At 36.2% G+C, this 22030-nt stretch overlaps 1 protein-coding gene across 7 annotated transcripts in view; it reads right to left on the bottom strand.

Annotated features, from left to right (window-relative positions):
• Positions 1–1344: 1344 nt before the first annotated feature.
• Positions 1345–22030, bottom strand: part of ClC-a (chloride channel protein 2) — a 266134-nt gene continuing 245448 nt past the window's right edge. For 5 of the 7 annotated variants that reach the window (XM_069835328.1, XM_069835336.1, XM_069835346.1 and 2 more), the window contains exons 15-20: positions 21876–21996; positions 20816–20981; positions 18574–18713; positions 17545–17716; positions 11494–11721; positions 1345–7616 (exon numbers count right to left, since the gene is read on the bottom strand). In XM_069835328.1, coding sequence (XP_069691429.1) covers positions 7392–7616; positions 11494–11721; positions 17545–17716; positions 18574–18713; positions 20816–20981; positions 21876–21996 — 1052 coding nt within the window. In that variant the 3' untranslated portion in view covers positions 1345–7391. Of the gene's footprint in view, positions 7617–11493; positions 11722–17292; positions 17419–17544; positions 17717–18573; positions 18714–20815; positions 20982–21875; positions 21997–22030 lie in introns of those variants that run through there. The other 2 variants (XM_069835317.1, XM_069835352.1) reach the window with 2 other exon arrangements.

Genomic DNA, 22030 nt, shown 5'->3' with positions numbered 1-22030 from the left:
AAATTTGCACCCCATTAATAAGCGTGATGTTAGAAATAAGAGAAGAATTGAGGGAATTTTAAGACGGTATGAAAATCATAAGAACAATGATAATGTTAAACAATATCTTAGAGCTACAGTGCGTGGCATATCCTCTCTCTCTCTAGCATGGGAGGAAAATGAATAGGCGGTGATTTAGGTCTACAATCCCGTACAAATAATGCACGAATAAGAGACAATAAGAAAACGTTATGTTGTTTTTTAATGCCAGGCATTTGATAATAAGTCATTTGACCTCTTGCAATCCAATATTTTTCAAAGACATTGTCATGGTCAACCACTGAAGCACAGATTTTGAGGTGTTCCGAATCCATTTCTAAAAACCGTTATATTGATCTTGTCTTTTATCGAATTGCAGAATTGCAGAAAGTGTTTCAGAAATGTATGACTTGAGGCTTTCCCGGCGTTTGATATAGAATAACTCTTCTCAGGTTCTCAGCCAGGTGAGTTGGATATTAGCTCCCACGCTTTCGACGGCTAGATCTGCCATCCACCATGGTCCCACATCACTTCATTCCCTGAAGAAGATGGCAGAGCTAGCTGTCGAAAGCTTGGAAGCTAATCTCCAACTCACCTGGCTGAGAACCCGAGAAGAGTTATTCTGTTTCAGAAAGATCTGAATTACTTCGGTTTTTATACTCTTACAAGAAAGTAAAATAACAACAGTGTTAGCTTTGATGAAATTTTTTACTGTTCTGGGTTATGGCCTTACGAATATATTGAATCCAATTTTACTACTCACATTGCAACTTTGGAGAGCAAGTAACTGAATTAAACGGTCAGTATCTGCTACATTCTTCCTCTAATTTGACATCCAGCACCATTCACGCTGGTGAGTTGAGTCTATTGTTGAACAGTTCGTCTACACTGCAAAAAATGTGTGGGTCATGTCCATGTTTTTTTGAGAAAAGAGTATATCAATGTTCCGCCATTTTAAAAACATTATAAATTTTCATAGTAAGATTACTTCAGGATATTTAAAAATGAAATTAAATACACAAAAATAAAGATATCTGCTTCCATAAAAAATGAAGAAAATGTCTCGCTTACCAGTACTGTTAGTTTGAGAAGCGGTAGAATCTATAATAAGGATTAATAAAGGTCTGTATGATGTTTTTTTTCCAAAATGTTGTGTAAGAATTGATTTATAAACTTATAGTGCTGATAATTATCATTTTAAAACATGGATATAAGAAAATGAATGGCGTAGGTTCAAGAGTGATTCTTTAAATTTTAAAAATATATCAACGCCTTTTATTGAACTGGATAAAAGTTGTGTTTTTTTATTAAAAGTGTTTATTTTGAAAAAATAAAACTGCTATCTGAATTATATCATGATGGATGAATGTAAAAAGTAAAAACACTACAAATACTTTCTTGCAGCTTTAGAAAAATTATGCAAGCCAAGTAGGACCTCTCTGAGACTTCAGAAGTTTGAACTGTTATAAAAAATAATCATTCGGGAAGCTTATCCACGAATCTTCTATCTACAGACTTCTCACAACCAATGGTCTTAGATAGTTCACTGTCGTCGTCATTTTAAAATGATACATTAGCCTTGTCACCAGTTTTGAAGTTCTTTTGTTCATTTGTTCTTTCATAAAAACAGGTTGAAGTTCTTTTTTTTCTTTAACTATTACTTTTCCATAAATGCCTACGATCTGAAGTTTGTCTGAAGCAGACGAATAAGCTGTCCGTTACAGATAACGTGCATTACTGCAGATTTCGTCTGCAAACAGAACATTAGGATTCACAACTGCAAAGACTGCCAAAAGTTGGTGTCACTTTCATTCCCTTCAACATTTGTGTATCTGAAATTTAGTTAACTTAGGTGGTAAATACCTCACTCATCCTCTCTAGAAGGATATGAAAACAATAAATAAACCGAATGTTCAACTTTATGATAATACAGGGTGTAACAACTTTAATGTTTAGAATTTCTGGAACATGTTCCCTGACACGTTCTACATTGATTAAACCTAACATACCTATAGCCGAAATTGAGAGGTTACAGAGATAACAGAGCTGGAAAAAATAGAACTTCTTGCAGCTCCAAGCATTATACCGTTTATACAAGGACTATTTTATGGCATTACTAAGTAGAGATACATAAGAAACATTTGAAAAGCAGTGAATGAAGGAAATTTTACTTTTAAGAGAAATTAAATTACTCTTAATTTATTGCAATGTAATCTATTTTGATTAATTAATTTTATTTCATTGAAAAAAAAAATTAAAATAGTTTAGGTTGCTAAGGAAACGAAACAGACAACAGTTTAAAATAACAGTTGTGAGAAAAATAAACCGTATTGTGTCTAGTCTTTTTATTGAGTTTTGACCATTAAAACACGCCTTTTGTGTACACACATCAGGAATACGCCGACATAGTTCATGTGTATGGACTGTGTGATGGCAATGCAACAGCAGCTGTTTTGGCATATCAAGCACGGTTCCCAAATCGTAGGATTCCTAGTGCACAGGTATTTTCACGTGCCTATTGGCAAATTTCAAGAAGTACAGTGTTTGGAATCTTAAGGACATTATTTTTTTCAAATTTGCACTGCTTCTTTCATACTCACAAATAGTTGATATTAAAATGTAATATGGTAATAATAAAAATAATGACATAGACATGTCACTTTCGGAAATTGGTGTTACTTCTTTCAGTATTCAGCGATAAAATTAAACTCAAAAATTTAACTTTGGGGTACAAATAATCCAAACCTATAGAACTTTGGATATAGGTATGTTAGGTTTAATCGACGTAGAACGTGTCAGGGAACATGTTCCAGAAATTCTAAACATTAAAGTTGTTACACCCTGTATAGCTGAACAGAAGAATGTTTCTATATAAAGAGTATAGGGGAAAAACCTGATGTCATGTTTTACTGTTTTTACAGGAGAGCAAGTTAAAAGTTTCAAGACCCATTATATTGCGTTGTCTTTGGATTATCATTCTTCAAATTTATTTGGACTAATGAGGTTATTATTCTGTACAGTTAAACTATACAAATCAACATAACCTGAGCTATTACTACAGGACATCTGAAACAGAAAATCGATCATTTTCAAGTTATTCCCCTGTGCTCTTCATATGATAATAACAACAAAGGATAACCACAGTCTAGCACACGTCTTGGGATTCTGTGAACAGGGATTGCTCTTGAGGAACTCTAGACATCATCTTGTACGATCCAAAATTGCTGCCGCATTAAGAAATAAGGGCTAGATAGTAGAAGAAGAAATCTCCTGTCTAGCTGAAAATGGGTCAACGAGACGAGTAGATATTTTAGCGTACAATGCTGACACTAAACAGGGCATCATTGTGGAACCCACGATACGTTTTGAAGTAGAATGTCATCAGTCAGCCGAGGTCCACCTTGAGAAGAAGTCGATCTATGAGCCTACAGTCAACTATTTGAAGCTGAAATATGCCTTAATTCACGTTGAGGTATTCGGCTTGCTCATAGGTGCTCGAGGGACTATACCAGCTTTTTTCGAAGAATTTCGACGGCAGTTTGCTCTGCCAACATCTCTGAGGGATGACATTGTGATAATTGTGTTAAAAATATCCTGCCAAGTCGTAATTAATCACATGGTGCCACATTAATAGCAATTGTAATTTTTCACACCCTTTTCTTTGTTTCCCTTCTTTAAATTTAATATCTATGTTTACATATGTATAATAATTTTTTTTGAGGATATACTGAGTCCGTAAGGGCTACCCTCAATGGGGGGCAGTTTATTATTATTATTATTAGTCACGAAGCTCAATACGTAGTAAATATGCATCCAGAGATAGTTGCTAACCACTAGGATCGCTAATATTGCCTCATTACAGACAATGCGAAATAGTACCGGCACAGTCTATTGTTCCTAGTACCCCACAACTGAAGCTTCGTGACTGTATATACTAGACTGTGGGATAACTACACAAAAACGTTTAAAATCCTTGTGATGTTTTGCAATGGTACCGATAATGTGTTTTAAAATATTTTATATCACTTCACATACTTTTGACAGTTCGAATATAATACAGACGTGGACAAATTATTAACAAAATTGACGATTTTTATGATAATTCTGTTTACAAAATTTGACTTTTCAATTTAGGCTACAGTTGACAATTTTACATATTTCTATCATTACAGTAGATAGAAATATGCAAAAATGGCAACTGTAGTTTAAATTGAAGAGTCAAATTTTGTAAAAATATAAAATAAAAATCTTCATATTTTGCTAATAATTTGTAAATATGCAAAAATGTCAACTGCAGTCTAAATTGAAGAGTCAAATTTTGTAAAAATATAAAATAAAAATCTTCAATTTTGCTAATAATTTGGAAATACCCAAAATGTAAACTGTAGTCCAAATTGAAGAATCAAATTCTGTAAAAATATATAACAAAAATCTTCAGTTTTGCTAATAATTTGTAAATATGCAAAAATATAAAATGTAGTCCAAATTTAAGAGTCAAATTTTGTAAAAAAATATACAATACAAATCTTCAATTTTGCTAATAATTTCGAAATACGCAAAAATGTCAACTGTAGTCTAAACTGAAGAATCATATTTTGTAAAAATATGTAATAAAAATCTTCAATTTTGCTAATAATTTGTCCACGTCTGTACAATCATTAATAAATATTATGGTATCCACCATTTTATATAAATAATATTAAAATTTATTGCTGTGAATCAGTTGTGAAGAATGAGCACATATTTAAGTGTTGATGTCAAAATATTGCAGAAAAGCAGCAATCCTATGTGATGTGTTTAAATTGCAATTACAAGACTGTCGTCGTAATTGCTTGCAATTCATAAGGAAACATTACCAGTATGCCTAACACGTACACACAGTTATACATTGTTCACTGGATTACATCGAATGCAGAAAATGGATGATGTTACAAATTACAAAATAACGACGTATTATGGTAACAAGTATGAATGTATGATACCAGTAGTGAATATTCGTATTTTGTAGAACAAGTATTATGGCATTTTGAGATGACATAGTCAAAAATGATCAAGTTAATTAGCCGAAGAAATACATTGCGTCTTTTTGAAATGTAATATATTCTAATTGTTGCAATACAGACTTGCACGTGAAGGAGAGGAAGATAAATTAATAATATACCAGAAAATATTGGGAGCAGGGAATCAAAGATTTCCTGTCACATAATTCAGTTCCTGTGACATCACTTGTTGAGAGGGATTACAACAAGTATACACATATGTTAAGACTAACATCATCTCAAATTTTAACAATTATAGTCCCGTCGCTCTTATTTCCGGCAGCAGGTCGGCTACATTTAAACGTGTGCATCTTGTCATTCGCTATTGATGATGTAATGAATTTCCTATGGCTCGATAAATACGTAATATAATCGCCCGCCATTTTGGCTCTTTTGTCGGCGTTCGCAGAAATCACACGAGGACGTTATTTGCCGCTCAATTATTTGCTCAATTACAGTGCGTTTGATTTACAGTGAAACTTGGGTAATTCGAATCTGAAGGGCATAAGAAAAAATTCGAATTATGGAAAAATTCGAATTAAAAAAATGGTACTGTAGAAGGCAAACTACTGGTGTACTGTATGTACTATGTATTACTATAACATTTCAAGACAACAGGGTATTATAATACAAGAAAATATAGTGCTGTATAATGATAGGCCTATTACATAAATACAGTACGGTACAGTAATTAGTAAACATTTATGCACAACACATACAGTAGTTAAAAAACATACCTTACTAGGCCTTTGTTAAGTAGGATGTGATTTTAGTCTGCTTCTTTTTATTGATTTGCTGGGTTACTGTAAAGTCCTCCAGTTTATTTAATGCATCAAACAGAGAACCATGCACATTTTGGTGTCCCTCAATGAATCTTCTTAGCTTTCGGAAGTGAAAGATCGGGGTTTCGGAGTTTGTGAAAAGCAATGCACGGTGACCGTTTTAACTGAGTACGGTAACTGTACTTTCGAGGTGAATGACACTCCAAGGGTTGTCAACCCACACTGGGACCACCCGAAAAGGAGATACAATGCATTCCCGGTTCCAGCCTCCAACCCCTATAGTCAGGTCAATTTGTTACAGTACTGGCTCGTTCCGCCTTTACCACATTTCACTGTAAAACTCATGTCCGTTCTGGATTTTTTTCTTCGAATTAAACAAAATTATGTTCGAATAAAAGACGATATTTATGCACTGTTTCCATAGGAAATTCAAGGGGACAAAGGAAAACTTCGAAATAAAGAATAATTCGAATTAAAAACGTTCGAATTACACAAGTTTCACTGTATTATCATAGGAACTACGACATGATAATGTTTAATGGTGAAGCAAATAGATTCCTCATCTGGTAGCTCGGCAATGAAAGAACAAAAATGGCGAACGATACTACCGACCTAGACTTTATAGAGCCTTCACTTCCTAAGACGTAAGCAAAGGGGAGGAGTCACACCGGAAATAACAGCGACACGACTATAGCATGCATATTTAAATATAAACTTCATCTTACGATGTTGGATGACGTATATACGTCCGTTGATGTGGCATATTAATGAATATTTAAATACTTATATAGTCACAATCATGCTATGGTATGAAAGAAAAATTTCACAACCTCGAGCAGGATTCGAACCTGCGACTTCCTGTACTCCGGTCAGGCGCTCTACCAACTGAGTTATCGAGTTCGTCTCACGCCAAAGGCTTGAAATTCTCCTCTCATACTGGCGACTCTGTTATAGAGTACTGTCTATAGCGTCTGATCTAGTCAGCACTGCTTATGGGTGGAAAAAAAAAACATTGTAAATGTAAACTTCATCTTACGATGTTGGATGACGTATATACGTCGCCAGTATGAGAGGAGAATTTCAAGCCTTTGGCGTGAGACGAACTCGATAGCTCAGTTGGTAAAGCGCCTGACCGGAGTACAGGAAGTCGCAGGTTCGAATCCCGCTCGAGGTTGTGAAATTTTTCTTTCATACCATGGCATGATTGTGACTATATAAGTATTTAAATATTCATATTTAAATAGTTGCATGTATGAACCTCAACTTTTGGCAGTCTTATCCTCTTTAATCAAATTAGTGGAATGACTTAACGTGGAGCATTTGATCAATGTCTTATTTGGTGGCAATTTCATAAAATTACAGACTGATTCAGTCATTAAGTAAAACCAATAAGCCAACTCTCCCGATATGAAGATGGCACTGTGTTCACAGGGCAGCGATATGCCTGTGCAGTGGCTTGTTCTACCGAACATCTGTGCTGTGTGAGCCACGTTGCCCCTCCTCCGTGACGTGCTCAGTCTTTGGGTTGCTCATCAGTCGTCACTGCGCCTGCTCACAGCCTTGAGTGGTCTGATTGTTCCTCTACATCTGTGTCGCTAGCTGCAGTGTTACTACTCAGCGCCGAGTCCATGGAGGTGACGGTGTTGTTGGTGCGTGGGTCGCTCACCAGTGGTAAGTCCCCCTTCACTCCTGACCCAGGTGGCGGAGTTAAGGTTATGTGTGGGGGCTGGTGAGTAGGAACATTTCCCGAGTTTGAGTCTTCTATTGCCTTCCGGAGCTGCAAACAAGCACATGTAAACCTCAATACTGGACTCACACACTTAACTCGCAAACATGTTAGTTTCTAAATAATTGATTAAATGGCGATCTTACTCGTGTTAATTATGTAAGCACGTGTGGCTTACAGCTCTTTCGGTGCTACTTGACACCATCCTCAGAGCCTACTAGATCTCGGCGCTATCTCAACTTCGCTGCCTGTTGTGTGGGTGCGTTCGTGTGATGAAGAGTTGTGTCAAATAGTGTGTGTGTTCTGAAATTGATCTGTGTGTTGAGAATTTGATTAGGGTGTGTTTTAGTGTGTATGTATATTTCATATTGTTCTAGTGTGTTGAGGTTTTGGTATTTGGGTTGTATGTGTAGGATTTCCATGTCCGCATTTATGTTATTGTATGTGTGGTTAGCATTAGTTATGTGTTCGGCATATGTAGATGTATTGTGTCCTCTGGTTATTGCTTTAATGTGTTCTTTGTATCGAGTTTGGAATGATCTGTCTGTCTGTCCAATGTTAGTTTCTGTTTCTGTAGGATAAGGTTACCAGACATCCCTGTTTACTGGGGACAGCCCCCTAATTTTTCCTTTCTGTTCCCAGAAAAAAATATCCCCGGAATGTCTCCGAATTTAATAATTTATCCCAGATATCCTCGGATTTTCATTGTTAATTATTAATATAGTTTAGTAATAATGCTTTATTTTTTCTGGCAGAATTAAGGCCGTGAGGCCTTCTCTTCCACTCAACCAGAGGATAAAAAGGAAATAAATTATAATGTAATGTTAGTACAACAGAAAGTTAAAGGTATATCTAAGACAAGATCAAAAGCGAAAAATATGCATAAGCCAGAGGATTATCGGACTTAAATACTTACTTACACTAGATGACAAATTAAATTATATGATTACTTTATAAACTAGTTACAATTGTGAATTTGGTGAAGCTTCAGTCATGTATTGCCAGTATTGGGAATTAAAAACAAACACTGAAAATACCTTAGTTTTGTAATGTGGAGTAGTAGAAACTCGATGTGATCACTGGGAGAACTGTGGTCCCACCCAACCCGCCCTAAATAGGTTCCTTACTTATATAGGAAAATCGTTGTACTTGAAGGAAGAAGGCGGCCATATTCCGTCATTGTGACGTTATTTGAGGTGGAGTGGGAAAATGATTGCAGTGTCGCCAACTGTGGTAACCATTCATATTATCTTACACACCTAACCTAACCTAACCTAACCTAACGTGCTACACACCTATTGCAACATTCCTAACGTTTAGCACACCTGTTGTAACATTCCTCACAGTTTCATTTCGTTTGCCGATATTGGCATCCCTACTACGCGTCTGCTGGAACTCGAGAGTCATCTAGTGGAAGTGAAGTGAAACTGCGACTCTGTTAATTACGGTTCCGAAGTTATTTCTGTGTTATCTGCAAGAATTATTGTGTCATTGTAGTGATAATTGCATTTATATTGTACAATAAAAATTGAAATGTGTTCTAAATTGATTTCCAGCGCCACAATCCCAGTGATAAACATGTGAATATTCTATATATTATTTTAATGTACCGAAGTACATATGATATTTCCATGCAGATATTCTGCGTCATCATACAATGAAAGAGTAATGGAACGGAGAAAAATTCTCTCCGGCGCCGGGATTTGAACCCGGGTTTTCAGCTCTACGTGCTGATGCTTTATCCACTAAGCCACACCGGATACAACCCCGGCGCCAGAGAGAATTTTTCTCCGTTCCATTACTCTTTCATCATATGATGACGCAGAATATCTGCATGGAAATATCATATGTACTTCGGTACATTAAAATAATATATATGATATGCGTAAATCACTTCGTGATTCAAGACTGCGCTTATTCCGTCGGATCCCGGCCTACTAGTCACTCATAACGAGTGCACCCCAGCACATGTGTGGACTTCGGTCCTATGTTCATAGACATCTATGACGTAGTGCAGAGGGCGGCCACTAGAGGGAACCCAAGAGTTGGAGCTTAATCTGAGATGATTCTATTCGACACCGGGGTTGTATCTGGTGTGGCTTAGTGGATAAAGCATCAGCACGTAGAGCTGAAAACCCGGGTTCAAATCCCGGCGCCGGAGAGAATTTTTCTCCGTTCCATTACTCTTTCATCGTATCATGTGAATATTCGTTAGGATTCCGTTGGAAGTGGCCGTAGGGGACTGAAACTTGACCGTGAATTTTAATATATATCCTGGGACAATGTGCGTTCTAAAATAAGATGTTTCACTTTGGACTTCAAAGTGCTTCTATATCTGCTTTGGAGATCTAACAAATCTGCGAAATCTGAGGAGAAGTCTCGATATGAGCTCCTTAACAGTTCCGTTGTAAAACAAAATACTGGTACCAGTAATTAATTTCCAAAATAATATTGGGACGCTAGTTAATATGTCATGGTACTCTGATACAGTGATTTCAAGCGCACTTCAATTTGATCCATGCATTTCTATAAAAGACCAGAATACCAATAATGTGTGAAGAAAACAAAAGTCTCAACCGGTCAGCTACTGAGAATAGAAAGCATGTACTGCCATGAGTTAGTTTTATTACTATAGACTCAAATTTAAGATGAATGGTTAGCAGAGTTGCCAGCTTCTCTCATCAAGAATCCAGGACAGGTAATGATACTGCGTATCCTAACGTGACTAAACATTTTAATTAATTGAATTTCCAATATGGCTGTTTTTATTCGTGTTATATATTTCAACTAATTATACAGGGCCAGCCTGAACTTTAAATTTTGTTACATTGCTAGACTATGAAATTTCCTTTGAGTTATTGGCAAAGTCTAGAAAAATAATGTCATATTAGAGCCTGATCTAATACAGAAAAAAATGAATACTGTAGTGTGTAAATTCTGTCAATAATAAATCAACTTCTAAAGAGAGTAAAGAATAAATACTTTAGTATTATCGTTTTTATTTCAGTACAACCCGATAGAGTAATAGAAATTTTTGTAGAATGAAGGATAAGCACATCAAACTTATTTACAAGACAGTTAATTAAGATGAGATGCCAAAATTCAGACATCACAATTTTATTACTGAGTTTCATTTTGTAGAATCTGTGTAGCAAAGTAAATTCTTGGAATTTCATTACCTGTACCAAAATAATACATTGTAATAGTAATTATAATATAGGTCTATACCCTAATACTAGTTTATTATATTCTTATTAATTTTCCCGGGGATAAAAGGCGGTCAGAGTGTGGTGCCGACCACACCACCTCATTCTAGTACCGAGGTCATGGAAAGCATGGGGCTCTACCTCCATGCCCCCCAAGTGCCTTCGTGGCATGTTACGGGGATACCACAGTCTAGTATATACAGTCGCGAAGCTCAATACGTAGTAAATATGCAAACATTAGGTAGTTGCTCACCACTAGGATCGCTAATATCGCCTCATTACAGACAATGCAAAATAGTATCGTCACAGTCTATTGTTTCTAGCACCCTAAAACTCAAGCTTCGTGACTATATAGTAGACTGTGGGGATACCTTTACCTTCTTTTTACTTTTTTTTACAACCCGATAGAAGGCAGCAAGCGGCATTGACAGCGACATCAAACAGAGATTGGACAAAGTCTTTAAAAAATGAATAAGGAACTTTTAAAATAATTTTATAGAAATGAGAAAAATATTGCATTTTTCAAATTTGTTTGACATTCCGGGACAAATACATAACTCGATCCAGGACACAGGACACACCATTAAAATCCAGAACAATTTTGGGAAATTCAGGACGTCTGGCAACCCTGATGGTTAGGTTTGAACTTAACTGTAAGTATTGGTTCATTTAAGTTTTGGTACTCTACAAGACTAATTCTATTCTCGGGGTTTTCCACTCACCTCTTTGAGCGCCACAACGCCAATGAGTCTGCCGATGGCTGTGACATAAGCGTGGTTCACACCCACCATAGAGAAGAGTGAGTGCACCTTGAGAAGCGAAGTCTTCTCCACGAGCTGAAAGGGCGCGGGGTCGATGTGGCATTTGTCGAAGTTGACGCCCTTGTTCATTTCCTCCTCCTCCCACTGTTTCTGGTCTTCTGGTGACATGTCTATCACTCGCTCCCGTGGCTACCACAACAGAAAAGTAGCAGTCCAGTGATTACTATTCTACTTCACGGGTTCATTTATTTTATTGGGTTATTTTACGACGCTGTATCAACATCTAGGTTATTTAGCATCTGAATGAAATGAAGGTGATAATGCCGGTGAAATGAGTCCGGGGTCCAGCACCGAAAGTTACCCAGCATTTGCTCGTATTGGGTTGAGGGAAAACCCCGGAAAAAACTTCAACCAGGTAACTTGCCCAGACCGGGATTCGAACCCAGGCCATCTGCTTTCGCGGCCAGACACGCTGACCATTACTCCACAGGTGTGGACTCACGGGTTCAAACCCGGCTCAGAACAATAGAAATAAGATCCTTAGTATGACTTTCTCCAGGAGGAATGTAGAGTTATGAGTCTCGTGTCATACATTTACGGCATGTAAAAAAACTCTGTTCCTCATACGGGATTCTAGGAAAAATTTATTGGCCAGTTCTTGCAAATATATTATTTAATGTACCGAAGTACATATGATATTTCCATGCACATATTCTGCGTCATCATACGATGAAAAAGCAATGGAATGGAGAAAAATTCTTTCCGGTGCCGGGATTTGAACCCGGGTTTTCAGCTCTACATGCTGATGCTTTATCCACTAAGTCACACCGAATACCCAGCCCGGCGTCGGACAGAATCGTCTCAGTTTAAGTTCCAACTCTTGGGTTCCATCTAGTGGCCGCCCTCTGCACTACATCATAGATGTCTATGAATATAGGACTGAAGTCCACACATGTGCTGAGGTGCACTCGTTATGAGTGACTAGTTGGCCAGGATCCATTCCATTACTCTTTCATCGTATGATGACGCAGAATATCTGCATGGAAATATCATCAAATCCGTGCACATGCTATGTCAACGGATGTGATGTCCACGGACGTGATGAATTTACTTATAACATTTCGTGAATCCAGCAATTTTGTGGTCATAAAGTTTTCTTTTCAAATATCTAAACCTGCTTACCATAGTACTGGCACTTTATTAGAAATTATCTCGCCAGTATGTTAAACAATAACAAAAGCAGTATGCCTCCAATACAATAGGCCTATGGCTGGCCAGTAATAACCAAAGCGTGGAATAGTCACTCGTCTGCATTGTAGCTGTTTTTCTGTAAAGTAATAGATTTGTCCATATCACTTCGTGATTTAAGACGGTGCTTATTCCGTTGGATCCCGGCCAACTAGTCACTCATAACGAGTGCACCTCAGCACATGTGTGGACTTCAGTCCTACGTTCATAGACATCTATGACGTAGTGCAGAGGGCGGCCACTAGAGGGAACCCAAGAGTTGGAACTTAAACTGAGACGATTCTGACTGACGCCGGGTGGGTATCCGGTGTGGCTTAGTGGATAAAGCATCAGCACGTAGAGCTGAAAACCCGGGTTCAAATCCCGGCGCCGGAGAAAATTTTTCTCCGTTCCATTACTCTTTCATCGTACAGTTCTTGCAAAGTTGAATTTTGATGAATCACTTTTGCAGTTGAAAACACTGTTAAAAATGTCACTGCCATCTACATATTATAGTTGAGAGACTTGCCGAAAGAAGGGCATATATGCACCAATGACAAACTTCTCTATGTGCCTTTCTTCTATCAAAACCCTCATTCCAAATACAGGTATTAACATCAGTTATCTAGTCCGCCGAGTTAGCTCTGTGGTAGCGTGTCTGCCTCCAGATTAGCTGGCCCGGGTTCGATTCTTGGCGGGGTCAGAAATTTTCTTGTAAAATTTCTACTTCAGGACTAGGAGAGATGGCGGTGAACAACTTCTAATCACTAAATTGTGCAGCAATATGGCTGGGTTAAAACCCAAATCTCTCCGCAGTGCATATGAAGGGAAGGCATATGTCACTGTTGATAGTGATACGTCTGTCGGATGGGGACGTTAAGCCTGGCAGCCTCCTTGGTGCTATTCGACTGGAGTAGGCTACGTGTCAGCACTGGGTTTCCCCTTGAAGTAACTTGAAGTAAGTAGGTGATATCAAAGCAGTTTTACAACAGATGAAATATTTGTCACAAGAATTTCAGTCGCGTCGGTGGACAAATCTATTACTTTATAGAAAAACAGCTACAATGCAGACGAGTGACTATTCCACACTTTGGTTATTACCGGCCAGCCATATTGTATTGGAGGCATACTGCTTTTCTTATTGTTTAATATACTGGCGAGATAATTTCCAATAAAGTACCGGTACTATGGTAAGCAGGTTTAGACATTACTTGAAAAAAAAACTTTATGACCACAAAATTGCTGGATTAACGGAATGTTTTAAGTAAATTCATCACGTCCGTGGACATAATATGTGTACGGACATGACTATATGCTAATTTTTTTAATCAATTTGAAATTTATTTTAAATTATAGAATATTATAGAGACAGATTTACAAACAAACAAAAAACATAAATATAAACATCTGTATTCTAGCACCACCCAAATGAGCAAAGCTCGTGTTTGGGAGCAATTCAGCATTAATATTATTAAAACTAATCATTTAGTATTGCTATTATTGTAACTAATTATTTAATGGGCCTATATGTATTAGTATTATTACAAATATGGCTAAAAGCATAAAACTTACAGACATTAATGGGTACATAATGAAAACATATTATTTACAAGAAGGAATAGTTTAAAAGAATCATGTAAAATAAATGATTTAATAGCCTATACCGCACTTCATTATTTTTTTTAAATTTGTCATTGATGAATTTTGTAAGTTCAGATATATTAAATAAAAGAATTGGATATCGTAACTTAGGACAAGACTTGAGCTGTGTTTTAAATCAGTAATGTAAAACGTTAGGTTCAATTAATGGATTTTCGTAGGGCTTCTTTTTCCCTAGATTTTTCTCTTATTCGTAGATTAAAATATTTAGAAAATGAGGAAGACGGATAAGAGAAAAGAATGTAAACAGTTGAGCATGAGAAGGGCTGCTGTCACATATGTAGACACGCGAGATATTTAATGTGGATTTAATGCTAAATACCAAAATCTGAACTAGACTAATAATGTAGTTTAATAAAGTTAGTAAAGAATAAGGCAAAAACATAAAAAAAAAATGTCCTGCACAGAAAAACACAGCATTGCATAGCACAACACAGCACGCCACAACACAATATAGCACTATAACATAACACAGCACAATACAATTCTCTTCAAAATATGTGACTGGTTCTCAATCAATAAATTAGTATTAAATTGTAACAAAACTAACATAATTCAATTTAAATCCTGTCCAAATTCAATGTCGCAAATTTCTAGCGCAATATTAATAATAGATCCCTATTAGAAACAACAACAACAACCAAATTTCTTGGCTTAAGAATCGATAATGTATTAAATTGGAAAAATCATATTAAAGATATTACCCCCAAACTAAATTCACCTTGTTCTGCTATTAGATCTATGCAAAAGATAGTAAATATCAATACCTTAAAAACAATATACTTTGCATACTTCCACTCGGTAATGAGTTTTGGAATAATATTCTGGGGAAATTCCACAGATAGTAACAATATATTCCTACTACAAAAAAGAGTAATTAGAATAACAGTAGGTGCCAAATCTAGGGAATCGTGTAGGACTATTTTAAAAAACTACAAATAATGCCCATGACTTGTCAGTATATTTTTTCATTAATAATCTTCCTTATATATAATCGTGAAAACTTTGTAACTAATTCAACAGTTCATAGCATAAATACACGTCAAAGAAATGACTTTCATACTCCATCGGCAAGTCTATCGTGCTATCAAAAAGGAGTGTGTTATATGGCAGTAAAAATTGTTAATAGCCTCCCTGTCGATATAAAAAATGAAACTTAAAACATAAAATTATTTAGGGCCAAATTAAAGAAGTACCTAATTTCTCATGTCTTCTATTCTGTAAGTCTATTCATGACATTCAATAACACTTCATGAAATTGATACTAAAACTTTGAAACTTTGTATTGTACTAGTAGACTATATTGTAAATCTCGTCTGTATATATATTTCATCTAGACTGTGACTATAAATTAAGACTTTATAATAGTATTAAGTTTTTTGACTTGTTTCATATTCTAGCTGTGTAGCAATGTAAGAATACCATGGAATGTTAATAAATAAAATACAACACAATACCAAAATCTGAACTAGACTAATAATGTAGTTTAATAAAGTTAGTAAAGAATAAGGCAAAAACCATAAAAAAAATATATCCTGCACAGAAAAACACAGCATTGCATAGCACAACACACTATATGTAGTGTAGCAGAAAACCCCATTCCACAGAACGGCATAACACAATAGCAAATAACACAACAATGCACAGCACAATACAACATAGTATAGCACTCTATACCATAGCACAGCCGTGGCGAGAACGTGACTCGCGAGACATTGTGGCTCGCAGTGACAGCTGTGCATTTTGCTTGCTTCTAACCTCTGCCAACTTCCACCCTCTCACTCACTGGAGTCAAACTCCGTTCCATTTGTATTTGTCTCTGACCTGCGAGTGGCATATGTCTCTCTCGAAGCCATGTACGAAAGTTCCAAGTAGGATGGGAGGACGCATTTTTTTGCTGTCAATATGATGAGAATATTAAATGTATGATTTGTTCACAACTATTACAAGGAAAACGGTTGTATAACATAAAACGGCATTATACTACATGTTACTGATGAAACATTAAAAGGTTAAGTGTTATTGTTGTTGTTATCATCATCATCATCATCATCATCATCATCATCATCATCATCATCATCATCATCATCATCATCTCTGTACGTCGACCCTTTTTCAGCAGATGTACAAATAATGCGGTTAGCTCTTCAATTTGAACTCACTGATTTACTATGTGATGTCAAATGAAAGCTAGATGTAAGGACTTGACAAATGTTGAACTTTCAAATCTTTACCAAAAAATAAATATCCGAAGCTTCGTTCTTTCGCTTGCTCTGTTGAAGCCATGTTCGCTACAACTTACGTTTGTGAAAAATTATTTTCAACAATTAAAATAGTAAAAACCAAAATTTAGATCACGACTAGCAGACAAATACCTTCATGATCAACTACGACTGGCAGTAAGTGACATAATTCCTGATTTTGAAACTTTGTCGCAGAGACATTCTGAAGGCAGTTAATTTTAGGTTGTGATATTGTTCATTTATTGTTCATTTCTTTCTTCGTTACATGTACTAAACATTAATTTGTAGCCTTGTACTGTATAAAATTATATTTAAGTGCTTGACTTAAGGTAAATGAAAATCCGTTAATAAGTCAGACAGTTGCTTCACTTCCCCTTCGGGTGTCCGCCTCCCTCCATAGGTGCTATGCACGTTGCAGGTTACCCAGTGACTCGGCACACAATTACATTTTCGCCACGGCTGCCATAGCATCACACAGCATAAAAAATCACATATCACAAATACAGCATAGCACAACATTATACTCCTTGTCTTGACAGAGTTCTGACAATGTGAAACTAGGTCTAGAAAGTTTTCATCTTGTACAGAAAAGTCATTGGGCGAGGATAGGGTTAGGGACAGTTATAAACTTGTATGAATTACTGTATCAGGAAATGGTATGGTGCATTCTTTTAACGGCATTAAATGTAAAACAATCTATGCTTTTGCTCACCCGAACAAGATGATGAGGAACTTGTAAAAAGTTTGACAAACTTTTCTGAAAATATGTACATGAAATATGTGACAATTACTTTTATCTTGTCTATAAGTAAAGAATATAATGTGATATTAAGACATTTGTTGTTTAGATCAATATTGCATCCTTTATAAGTTTAATACATACCAATTGTACTTTCTTGTATGCTCGTGGGCTGGCAGGCGTGGGTGGAGCATCCGTCATATCTCCCATCGTCACACTCACGTCCATGCTGCCACCAACACCAGCTTCAGGATCTGGATTTACATCCTGCAGTGTTGCTGACTTGCGGAAGATGGCCTCAAATGCCAAGCGGATACTGCAATCATCAACAACAAACTGCAATTTCTCTTAACAAATTTGTTACTTTAGGCCCTACTTTACTTCTTTGTGGATGCTTTAGCAAAGAAGGGCAGCACTGCTACTTACAGACCTGTTACTAAATCTACTATTACTCTGTGAAAAGATTTATTAAATCCACATACTTAGACTTCAACAAACAAAATTTGATAACTCAATCCCAAGGGAAAAAATGGAACTCTCTGCATCATGATCCACAGTTAATTCCCGATTTACCACGAAAATCGTCTGTTGCTACATTTAGATTGGCAACAGGCCATGATTGTTTGGCCAAACACCTGCATAGAATTGGAATATATCAGTCCCCTAACTGCCCATTGTGCAACTCAAACCAAGAAATGGATTCAGAACACCTCAAAATCTGTGCTTCAGTGGCTGACCATGATAATATCTTTGAAAAATATTGGAGTGCAAGAGGTCAAATGACTTTATTGTCAAATACCTGACATTAGAAAACAACAACAACAATGAAATGAAAGTGAAATGGAATCAGTTTGTTAGTGAGTAACTTTCCAGAATTAAAAAATGGAGTCGACCAGAGTAGCGCTGTCGGTATAGTGCTGGCCTTCTGTGCTCGAGATTGCGGGTTCGATCCCGGCCCAGGTCGATGGCATTTAAGTGTGCTTAAATGCGACAGGCTCATGTCAGTAGATTTACTGGCATTTAAAAGAACTCCTGCAGGGCAAAATTCCGGCATACCAGCGATGCTGTTATAACCTCGGCAGTTGCGAGCATCGTTAAGTAAACCATAATTATTATAAAAAGTGGAAATGAATCACCGTAATTGGGAGGTAACATCTTTTATTACAAACTCACCGACTCTCTGCTCCTGTTACAGTTGTGTAGGGGGTGGCAGCAGGGCTTGTGAGTGGGCTGAAGCTACGTAGAGTGAAGGAGTTTGTTTTCTTGAGAATTGATTTCTTTGGCTGACTACCGAACACAGGATTGCACTGCATCTGAAAACATGTACATAAAAGAGAAGCTGCACATCACAGACATTTAAATTTATCTAAAATTGTGTAAAAATGTACTATGTAAGTTTGTTAATGTACCTATGCATTTGTGCCATCTACTTACAACGTTTATTACAGAAACCTGATTTATGGACCCATGCAGTAGCTCACTCACCTAAAAGCTTCTCACCAAAAAGACCAGCGTTTGTTTTCTGATAATTCTGTATTAATTGTAGCCAAGAATACTACCGGTATTGAGTTTAGTCTATTCTGAGTACTGATACTTGATTTCTGTACCCAACCTGATTCCAATATCTCTCATCAACTCATCAACTCTGAGTAGCCTTTGAAGTTTATTTTATAAAGATGGTCAGATTCCATAATAAAAGAGATGTAGACATAAAAACCTCGGTATGTTCTGGATATAAAGTACTGGTACTGTACCTAATTCAACTATATTAAACATTTCTTAGACAAGATCTTTAACGTCTTTCGTGATTTAAGACTGCACTTATTCCGTCGGATCCCGGCCAACTAGTCACTCAAAACGAGTGCACCTCAGCACATGTGTGGACTTCGGTCCTACGTTCATAGACATCTGTGACGTAGTGCAGAGGGTAGCCACTAAAGGGAACCCAAGAGTTGGAGCTTAATCTGAGACGATTCTGTCCGATGCCGGGGTGGTATCCGGTGTAGCTTAGTGGATAAAGCATCAGCACGTAGAGCTGAAAACCCGGGTTCAAATCCCGGCGTCGGAGAGAATTTTTCTCCGTTCCATTACTCTTTCATCGTACAATATCGTATAATAAATTGGGGTGGAGTAGCATCATCTGTACTTAATCCATTAATTTTATTACACAGAAGATTAATAAAAATTTTCTGACCAAAAATATGGATTACCCAAGAAATTTAATTTATACAGATTTTAATGTATTAACTATTGAATAAATTTATAAATATAGTTTACTAACTTACTACCACAGAAATCAAATAAAACATAAATCTAATCGACATCATACTCGAAGACAAAAGTCTACTTTTCCATTAATTGAGCTTAACTCAACTATAGCTATCTATATCTAATGCATTATTTTTACGAAGTTCTATTTAAAAATTCTTTAAAAACTTTTTTAAAACTTCAATTAGCGATCGTTGTCATACATTCCGTTGTATGTATCTGATTTTAAATGGTAAAATAATGTGTCAGCAGATTCACTCTGTCTACTGAGGTGATACCGATGAACAATAAAAGTTAAAAAAAAAAAATGAAGTTGAAAACAATGGAGAGTGTTTCTATTCGGTAGACAGGATGCTGAAAAACTTAAGGTTATAAAATGAAATCGGCAATTTGCTGGGACGTAACCTATAATTAATATTTAGAAAATTGAAAATTTTGATCGGATTCACCTTTTGTTATGGCAAGTACTGAACAATATGATCAACATAGAAGTGTATAGGAAAGATGGAATAATAGAAGTATTAAGACAACATACAGAGAACTGAAGAAGTAAATGGAAGTGATGGTGCTACAACCGAAAAACTGTTGCTAGGAATAATATTTATGTTATTCTAGTGATTGGATGAATTTATTGGAAAATCAAAACAACAAACATATCAGCAGGACGAAGTGATAGTAATAACCTGACGACTATATTTGATGCTTTCATGGAAAATTTGAGGTTATTACAAAGAATATTAAAAACTAATATTATGCCTTGACAATAATATACCGGTACCGCGGTAATAATAATAATAATAATAATAATAATAATAATAATAATAATAATAATAATAATAATAATAATAATAATAATAATAATAATAATAATAATATCCCTGCCTATGCATGCACACAAAAAATATTACACAAAACCTGTCTATCCTAGCAATTTTGTGTTAAAATACTTTAGAAAAGTTTCTAGCCATACAAAGCTTAACGTATCTATAGAATGAAGAATCGGTAAAATGGAGAAAAATTCTCTCTGGCACTGGGACTCGAACCCGGTACTGTATATCATAGTAATATATCGGTAAAAGATTTTTTCTCCCGTAACATATCCAGTAATTAAAGTTACTATTGCTTGATAGTCAAAGCGTTCACTCACCCCATTGGCATCCCCTCCAGCAAACATGTTATTAGGAGAAAGAAGTTCGCTTGTCGAGTGCTGCCGCAGCTTTAGTATGTCTGGTGCTGGGGTAACCTCGAAGCGAGATGGACGCCGTTGTTTCTGCGATTCCTCCCATATTTTGAGTTCCATCTCCTCTCTAGCTCTGTAATTTTTCAAACCTACATTAGCATACCTTTCAAACTAAGTTAAATTTGTCTTCTGACATATTATCCTATAAACACAATAACTGCAGAATGACGCGAACTACACAGCTCATGTTTGAACTAAACTTTTAAAAGACTTTTAAACCTGTTTCAAAGTGCACTAAATTAAGGAAAATAATTTTTAAAATATCCGATACAAACTAGGCTGAAAACTGGTCGCTCCACCTCCTGTGTAGGCATTCTAATTATGTCTCGAAGTTAAGGTTGTACCAGATTTTTTTCACAATTTCCAGGGATAGATATTGATATAAGAAAAATTACCTTTAATATTTCTGTTAGCTTGCCATTCACTTATATTGTGTTATACATTTTAAGAAGTTAAAATACTCATTTAGCTTATACACTAAAAATATTCATTCTACTGTCTCACATAACTGATTTTTCCCCTTGCTGTTCATATGTAATCCATGTCTAGTGAATTTTTTTAAGCAGCTCTTCTCTAGATCCCAATTTTGCAGCAAATTTCTGACAGGTCATGTTGAAGTTAGTTAGATAGCAAGTATGACTCAAACAGTTTACTTATTCTGAGGGCGGCAATGAACCTCCAGGTTCCTTAAAAGCCATAAGTAAGTAAGTACCGGTGATGAGAATGTATTTTGCCATAGCACACAGCATTGTCAACTTATAGACCTACCACTGATGTTTTCCTCAAATTCAACTTGTTAGTACGTCTTACCAGAAGGTAATTAAAAGACGTAGGCCTACTTGGAAGAATACCGTACTATAATACTGTTTCTCGTCTTAAAAAACACTTCTTTCACATCACTAAAATATAAAGTCATTGTACACAATAGCAGAAATTATTATGCTAGACCTTCTTTCAGATATGTCACCTTTCCTGTGCCTCCTTTTGCCATTTGGCAGCCACTTGTAGCCTTCGTTCTCGTCCAATATGACGCTCTATCAATTTGATTAACTCCAAGCGTTGAATAGATCCTAATAAAATCATTGAATCTGGAAAAAAATAAAGAAAATATATTCAGATATA

Source organism: Periplaneta americana, chromosome 1 (assembly GCF_040183065.1).
Source record: "Periplaneta americana isolate PAMFEO1 chromosome 1, P.americana_PAMFEO1_priV1, whole genome shotgun sequence".
Taxonomy (NCBI): domain Eukaryota; kingdom Metazoa; phylum Arthropoda; class Insecta; order Blattodea; family Blattidae; genus Periplaneta; species Periplaneta americana.
This window is presented reverse-complemented; position numbering and strand designations above follow the sequence as displayed.